We start from the raw sequence: 9,209 nt of genomic DNA on the forward strand, positions 1-9,209 counted from the left end.
AACAACAAAGTCTGAATTATTAATGATGTATATAAACAACATCATAAATTAAGTATTTTTAATTTAATTTTTTTTAAACGCGGAACTATTGTTTATTCCAACAGTTATTTTTATAATTCACATTAGGAGTAATAAAAAACAAATGAATTAAAAAATCTAAAGAATCGTTGCAATAATTTTGTATTTTTTGTAATCGATCTCTTGGTACACAGTAAGATATATGGTATTTAGATATGTGTATACAAATATATACAGGGTGTTTGGTAAGTCGATGCATTCCTTGCACGCGGTTATAGTACAAGTGATTTGTGATATATTTCCTAAATATACCATATTCCAAAAACGCTTAGTTTCCGATCTACAGGGTGTTAAAAAATGCAAATTTAAAAATATTGCGGAAACCGCTCAGAATATTTTAATGAAATTTTACAGGCTGTGACAGTTTATAACAATACACGTTTTACGATAAAAATGTTGTTTTCAGTTTCACCAGTTGCGCGCGCACGTCTCTGGATATTTTTAATTAAAAAATTGGTACGCCACTGATTTTTCTTAAAATAAAAATTATTTTTGAATTCCTTGTTCAATTTTGAAGAGAAAAGGTATCTTGTCTGTTTTATGACCCGCCGTTTAGAATTTGCATTTTTTTATTCAAACTTTAACACCCTGTAGATCGGAAACTAAGCGTTTTCGGAATATGGTATATTAAGGAAGTATATCACAAATCACTTGTACTATAACCTCCTCCAAATTATTAAGATATTTCATATCATAACTAGATAGAACGAACTTTATTATCCTTTCAAAAATAATTGTTCATTAATTCTGTTGTAGGTATTTTAAATGAAAGTATTAAAAGTCTTAGTCATAACATAACTGTTTAACGCAATTCTCGTGGAGAAGAAAATACATATAACTGTTTACATAGGTTTTTTTTTTTAATATTTTCAATGATATAGTCTGCATTAGAACCATTCTCCACATCAACATTTTTGTTTGAAGTTAAATCAGATAATTGAAAAGTTCAAACAAACGAAAAAGAACTATGGATCATTGAAAAGAGTCCGTATTTAAATTTTGTGAGGGTTACCAAAAAAAAACGACCTACTTCTCCCTAACATCTCCACGATGGTCTCCTGGTCACTTCCGGACACTCCACCCCTCTTTCCCAGATTATCCAGCAGCATCAGTTCATGCGCCTGCCTCTCGTTAGGCAACGTCCTCACGTCGCGCACCCCTAGGACCACCACCAGCACAAGCACCGTCACCAGCACGCCACCCTCGACGAAGATGGCCATGTTCGCACACCGCACTACCTTCAGAAGCACATGTGCAGAACACAGGTGACTTTCCAAGATCGGCAGCCCAACTGTCGTCGCAATGAAGACGAGGAACCGACACCGATGGGTAAGTGGTGCAATTACGGCGAGTGAAAGCTTCTTTCTGCCGACGCCATGGGTAAAATTGTCGGCTGGGGCTTTAGCGGTTCTTCGGATAGAGCAATTAGACCTAATGGGTGTTTTATAGGGCCGTGGATGTTAGTACTTAAAAAAGACGCGTAAAATGGAAAATAGAAACCTACAAGTTTATGGTCGATAAAAGACCATTAAATTCGGAACTAACAAGGTCAGTTTTGTAGCTGGAATGCAGAAAATTTTACCTGCGATGATATTCAGTGAATATTTATGACAAAAAGTTACATACAGAGGTCGTTTAAAAGTAAATAGCTAATATTAATTAATGGCAAATTGGCAGAGAAACAGTAAATATCAATATTAATCTTCAGTTTTTACGACAGAGTTTCGGTAGTTCCAGAATTCCTCGAAAAAAATGTTGATGAGGTTGTCGACACCCCAGCTACATACATTTTCGAATTTCTACTAGTTCTTCATTGAAATATTTTTGTTTTAAACTAGTAACTCTTTTTGGGATCCAGACACATGCAAGCTCTGAGGACAAGTTGGGGGCAACAGCCCTCAGTTTTTCAATTGTACCCATCATAAAAGTAAGAGCAACAACATATACATTCAGGTATGATGACATATTTTGAAAAACTGTTCTATGATGTTCGGAAATATTTACTATTTCAAAAAAAGATCTTATTTCTGTAGAAAATAAAAGGTTTAATAAAAAAAATAGTGACATTTTAATTTTAAGTCTAGACTCACGCAAAAACGATCGCCGGTGTCATGGCGTCTACGTGACGTCACATCTATGTTTGACAAGAGTAAACATAAGGTGCTAATATTTTGTGTTGCAAGATTCATTAGTTAAATAAAAATACAAAGTTACCATAATAGTATATGCATTTTATTTACCCTCAAATTGTACTATAATAATGGATACACATTATCTTAAACATAAGGTGCTAATATTTTGTGTTGCAAGATTCATTAGTTAAAAAAAAAATACAAAGTTACCATAATAGTATATGCATTTTATTTACCCTCAAATTGTACTATAATAATGGATACACAATTATCTTTCCAGCTACATCGAAATAGCTCTTTTGATGCCCCGTTAAATACATTTGCAGCTGCCATCTGCACATAAAACTTCTGGGTCGGTTTTCCCTTTTCCACATAAGTCCTCATATTCGCGGTATATTTAATTTCAATAATACTGTCTTCAGAGATTCCATCAGGCGATGCTGTTATCGTGGGATAGTTTTTGCAAAGCATTATACCACATTTTTAAATTTTTTCCCCCAAACTGGTACTTACAGTTTTCTTCACTTCATCCTCCAACATTATATCGCGTTTCATGGCCGATGCGTCTGAGATTTTTCCTCCCATTATACAGCCCCACAAAAAAAAAGTGGCAGGTCCGAAAGACAAGACCATGGTACTCATATGTTTTTGGGGTCGTTGAATCCGAATCCGGTGCCCATTTGACACGATTAGCTCTGATCTAAGGTCAGTTCAAGATCAAATATAGAAAATCAATTGCCTACAAACTAAACCTACGTATCTATACATTTCTGGGGTCGCTGAATCCGAATCCGGTGTCCGTTTGACTCGTTCAGATCTAGTTTAAGGTCAAATGTAGAGAATCAATTGCCAACAAAGTAAACTGATATATTTACACGTTTTTGGGGTCGCAGAAAACGAATCCGATATTAGTTTAATCCGATTAGCTCTTGGTTAAGGTCAGTTCAAGGTCAAATGTAGATAATCAATTGCCAACAAAGTAAACCTACATATCCAAACGTTTTTGATGTTGCTGAATCTGAATCCGGCGTTCTTTTAACCCGACCAGGTCTGAGTTAAGGTCAGATCAAGGTCAAATATAGAAAATCAATTGCCAACAAAGTAAACCAATATATCTATACGTTGGGGTCGCTGAATCCGAATTCGGGGTCTATTTGATCCGATCAGGTATGCTAAATACTTTCAAGTTCTAAACTTAATCAAAGTAAGCAAGGAGTTTTTGTGAATACCGATTGTTGGCCCAGTATTATTGTGATGATTCTCACAAATTTGCCATTTATGTTGTTCGTATTTGATCCTATGTAAGACTATCCTCAAATTACAGCACTCTTGTTTCAATGTGCTACAGGTATGGCTACATACAGACTTGTATTATGCAGTAGAATAGCTTTCTTGCTTCTCTTTGACAAATCAATGAACAGTCCACTCTACTCGTTAGGTTTATAACATCCATGTTTGAAGTGATTCATCCAACAATATCTTTGTAGTAACTTAAGGAGAATTCTTCATCGTTAGAAAAATATTCCTTATTTCTGTACTGATAGTAAAACTTCACTTTTCCGGCTTGCTTAAGATTTTTTTTAGCCATGATATTAGGAACTCTGCTCTATTCTCTGCCAGGCGCAAATCTCGAACATCATTTACTTTTTTTGTAATATTGTTCCTGTCTTTTTCAGAACGTGATATGGTATATTTTCCTCATCACTAGTATCACTACCAATATCAGTGATAGCTTCATTGCCACCCAAATTTCCTCCTTCTTTAATATCTTGGTGAAACCTTTCTCTCTGCTCAAATCCAATCAAATTTTTCACTTAGGTTTAAAACCAAAAAATTTGTATAAGCATCTTTCATATGTTGATGATGTAATTGATATTTTTCTATTAGAAAGTATTTAATAGACTTGGTCAGTTCAAACGGACATCAGATTCGGATTCAACGACCCCAAAAATGTGTATATATATAAGTTTACTTTGTTTTCAATTGATTCTCTACATTTGACCTTGAACTGACCTCAACCCAGATCTGATTGAGTCAAACGGACATCAGATTTGGATTCGGCGACCCCAAAAACGTATAGATACATAGATTTAGTTTGTTGACAATTGATTTTCTACATTTGACCTTGAATTGACATTAAACCAGGCTAATCGTGTCAAAAGGACACCGGATTCAGATTCAGTGATCCCATAACCATATGGATACCATGGTCTAAATTCAAACGCTCGTGAGGCCGTCACTATGCCATATCTTAACTCATGCCAAAAACAGCTTTGATGTTGGGCTCGTCTCTTCTTCAACTTTCATGTCAGCTTCATCAGTCAATACGAGTTTTTGCAAAAATGTGTCGAAGGACTGTTCTTTGTATTTCAGCACCAATTTATGCATGAATAAACTTTTGATCACAAACATAGTCTTTTTGATATTTTATTAACTCGCAGTTGAGTTTATTTTCTTTCCTTCTTTTAAAAACTTTTCAAGTACCTAACGTTTCCTGATTATGGTTTTGGTAACGCAAAACTAAGCAACTGATAGTTGGGAAACACAAAATATTTAAACGAAGATAAATACTGCGGATATTGTCGTAAGTACAAATGACACAAAATGACATTTACATAGATATATTTGTTCTCCATACGATGTTCAAAAGCTTTCTGACCGATATATTCCTTGTTTGGACCGATATATTCCTTGTTTGTCTCGTATTTAAAGCTTCATATGACGCGTTTTCTGCTAAATATTTGCCAAATGTTTGGCAACCAAAGATTTGCCGAAGAATCTTACTCTCAGATTTACAAAACCCTTCCACTTATCTCAGAAGTAATGCATTGTCAATTGGCCGACTATGTTCAGTTAAATGTCTTTCAATATTCCTCAGCCTTATCCTTCTCATATTCAGCATTTCTTTGGTTCATTTATGAGGGAAACCGTTCAATTTCCTGCTCATGGGCATTGTTTGCCGAATATGTAAAAGGCCTTTTGTGTTCCAAAAGAATGAAGTCATCGATCAGCAATGTCTTCTGTTGTCCAGTCAACTTTACTTCACATTATTCAGATAAGTTTGCTCTTGTTCTCAGTTTATTCACTTCGTTGTTATGTAATCTGAAAAAGTTTTTAGTTTCTCATCTGCAGTGTTATCTATTAAAAATAGGGGTAGGAAAATTGATGTTATAACATAACTTATTTAACTAGCTCTAACAAGTTTCATTTTCCGTAGGTAATACTTTTATTAAAAACGAAACTACGAAGGTAGATGTTTCATAAGAAGTACACTTTGTAAACTGGCTATTTTAGGTTTTTTCATTTTGTTAATATTATACATGAAAGGAATTTAAACTGAATTTTAGTTTAACATTATCTGAAATAATGGAAATTATGAGTTACTTGCAATTAGTGCGGAGTATACGACTATACATGGTTATTCACGAAACTGGTTCATTAGAGAAATACGAAGTTATCATCATAGGATTTTGTTGAAAATTTGAATACCTATATTATCGGCCATGAACTTTTCAATGAAAATATTTTCAAAACTGTTGCACTTCCGATTATACCAGAAGTTGCCATCAACTTCATCCATTTTTACATACACAGAAACATCAGTGAGTCTTTTTTTTTGGTGCTTTGACAGGGCATAGCCTTTTGTTTTCATAGATAACTGTGAGTTTCTTACACGAAACATGATTTTGGGCATTTTAAACATAAAAGTGATGATAAATAGAAATCGTCAAGAACAACTACAGGAACCGTACGCTGATAAAAAGTAGAACGTCTATTTAAATTTCTCTAGATTGGTATACTTCACTTGTCTAACCTTTGGCCTACATTTAATCCGGAAGTTAATTCGGCAAAAATTTAGAACATCCTTTGCCCTAGTTACTGTCTTAATTCGCGAAAATCCGGATCCGATTCGGCTATTGATTGGGCAATGAGGATGGTAATAGGGAACCCTTGACTTGCAACGTTACAGTGTTTACAGCGTTAAAACTAGCGTACCAGTAAAAGTGAAAGAACTGAAGCATCAAACAAACAAATCAGAGCTTTCACTACTCGGGACGTGAGTACTCGCATACAGGGAGAAACCATTTAGGAATTTAAACTAGGATAGTCCATTAGGTTACACTAATTTGTTTTGTATGCTCTTAATTGTATTTTCACCTGATACTCGGTTTTCTATTAATTTCTTATCATGATTGTTTAATATCTAAGCAATTTAAGAAATGTTTTTTTTTGTTTACAGGCATTTTTCTCGTATCGTTCTTAAAATAGGTACCAACTTTACGTAGGTATGTTGTACAAAAGATACAGGGTGATTCACTATATTTTTACCTCAATTGTGTATAATTTAATTTGTAATAACGAGCGTTCAAATAAAAACGTGGTCGAAGTTGGCTCTGACACATTGGACGTAGGGAGTAGTTTATAGCGACCAACTTAACCTCATTTCTCAACGAGCTGTATAGCAGCTGTCAGTTTCAATAACGTTAATGACTATATAACTTTAAAGAATAATCGTGATAACAATAACAAACAATTAAAGGAGCTGCGGAAAGTGTCCCCCTCCTTGTTATAACAATAAATTAAAGCAGCTGCTGAAAGTGTCCCCCTCCTTGTTCCAAGCACTTTTCACACCTGTTCCTCAAAGAATTAAAGACATTTTCCAAGATGCTCGGGGTATCGTTTATTTCACGAATCTTGTCTATAAGTCGACCCTGCAGATGGTTTAAATCAGGAATAGGCAGTTCAAAAATAGTGTTTTTAAGGTAAGGCCACAAAAAGAAATCACACGGCGTAATATCACATGACCTCGGTGGAAATTCATGTTCAGCATTGAGACTTATTAGTCGATTTTGGAAAACTTACCTCAACATATTCATCGTCTCGCCTGCCGTATGTGCCCTTGCGCCATCTTGTTGAAAGTAAAAGTTTGTAATTTCGTTTTCTTCCAGCTGGTTAACAAAAGGAGCGATAATTTCTTCTCTATACCTTTGCGCAGTAAGAGTACCATAAAAAAAAATAGGTCCATAAATCCTCCTTCGATTGAGAGCACACCAAACTCCAATTTTTTGAGCGTGTAGAGGGCCCTCGACAAAATAGTTATCTGGTTTTTCAGAAGACCACATTCTCATATTCTGTGAGTTTACATAACCACTTAAATGAAACCAGGCTTCATCAGAAAAAAAAGGTGATATTATGAAGTTCACCGTAGTTGTTTAAAAACCATTCACAAAATACAGCCCGTCGCGGAAAATCAACTTCATGAAGTTCTTGCTGACAAGTTAAACCATAGGAGAACAAACGCAAATCTTTTTTTAACACTGTGTGGCGGGTACCGACTGATACTCCCACCATTTGTGATAAAACACGTACAGAAGTTCTTGGCGCATTTTCCATTATTTGTTGGACATTTTCTTTTAATTCTTCAGTCCGCTTTTTAGGTCGGCTTTTTAAAACGAAAATATACAAATTGATAGCGGCGATATAGCGCTTTGACAGATGACGTTTAAGTTCATTTGCTATACGCTACGCCCTACGTCCAAATTTTCAGAACCAACTTGACCACGTTTTTATTTGAACGCTCGTTATATTAATTAATATATTTCATTCACAATATATTTATGTATTATGTTCGCATGTTCTTAGCTCACATAAAAATAGTACTACTTTATACATATGCATAAATAACTATTATTTCAAACCATGCCTCCTTATTTTTAAAAGACTTTAAAAGTAATTCGGGATTTGAGCTTTATAATTTCTGTAAGTTTGTATTGTTTTTTTTATCAGTCGCAACCAGTCGCGTAATGTAACCAAGCTAGAAAAGTTAATGTAAAAGCAATTTTAATTTCTTTTGGGTTATTATCCCTCAAGATATTTTTCCTACGCCATTGATTACTTTTGGCTTTTCATAATATATTCTTACTTTAATTTTTAGTTATTTTTTATTTGTTCAATCACGACAATTTTTTTGAATAAAGTGGAAGTCATCTTTTTTCTTAAAAATACCAATCAGAATTAAATGCACTTGTGTAATTTACAAAATATTTAATGCCATCGTAATTCTGTAAGCAAACACAATTTTTAGCATGAGTAATTACAATTAAATTCTTCTCTAGTATTATTTGAACAAAAACATACGTAATTTTTATTGAATAACACAGCCACACAAAAAAGAAAACTTGTCTGTACTCTTCATGCGACAATTGTTATCTGTAGTATTTTTGTCTCCTTATCACGAATCCGGTGTCAGAATTGAGCTAGCGCATCACAGGAATATCCTAACCTCAAAAAACAGGTAAAAAATAACAAAAATTCATGTGCTAATAAATATACATTTTTTTTTTTCTATATTCAAATGTTCATTTATATAGTTAAGACTCCGCCCAACGTGAATCTGCGGTCACAATTAAAGGTTCTTTTTTTAACTTAAAAAAACGGGTCAATTAAGGTCAGTTATCACGAATTTTCAAACAATAACAGATTCGTGCCAAATTTGTTACATGAGGGTTTTCTGGGTCGCTGATCAGGTATCCGAGGTCAATTTTGCAAATTTCAAGATGGCGGATTCAAAATTTCCGACCAAATTTTCAAATAATAACAGAATAGCAGCAAATTTGGTATACGGGTATTTTCGGGGTCGCTGATTACGTACTCGAGGTCAGAATTGCGAAATTCATTTTGTAATATTTTATTTTATAACCAGAGTACCCAATCATGTATTAACCTATTTTTTTTCGGCTATATCTTGTTCTTTTTTCTGTAAAAGATCTATTCACGGGTTGAATTTTGTAAATCTGATCTCGGATTCGTGATCAGTGACCACGAAAACCCCCGTATACCAAATTTAGCGCGAATGTGTTATGTTTTGAAAATTTGGTCGGCCGCCATCTTGAAATTTGCAAAATTGACCACGAATTCGTGATCAGCGACCACGAAAACCCCCTTGGAAAATTTGGCGCGAATTTGTTATTTTTTTAAAATTCGTGATATCTGAACTTA

General features: G+C 34.4%; 1 protein-coding gene across 1 annotated transcript in view; it reads right to left on the bottom strand.

The window, feature by feature from the left end:
* LOC108911601 (serine proteinase stubble) overlaps positions 1 to 1,265 on the bottom strand; it is a 35,945-nt gene extending 34,680 nt beyond the window's left edge. The window contains exon 1 of the mRNA XM_018716578.1: positions 1,109 to 1,265. Coding sequence (XP_018572094.1) covers positions 1,109 to 1,187 — 79 coding nt within the window. The 5' untranslated portion in view covers positions 1,188 to 1,265. The remainder of the gene's footprint in view (positions 1 to 1,108) is intronic.
* Between the last annotated feature and the right edge of the window lie 7,944 nt (positions 1,266 to 9,209).

The sequence above is a fragment of the Anoplophora glabripennis genome, unplaced genomic scaffold, assembly GCF_000390285.2.
Source record: "Anoplophora glabripennis isolate ALB-LARVAE unplaced genomic scaffold, Agla_2.0 scaffold364, whole genome shotgun sequence".
Classification (NCBI taxonomy): Eukaryota; Metazoa; Arthropoda; class Insecta; order Coleoptera; family Cerambycidae; genus Anoplophora; species Anoplophora glabripennis.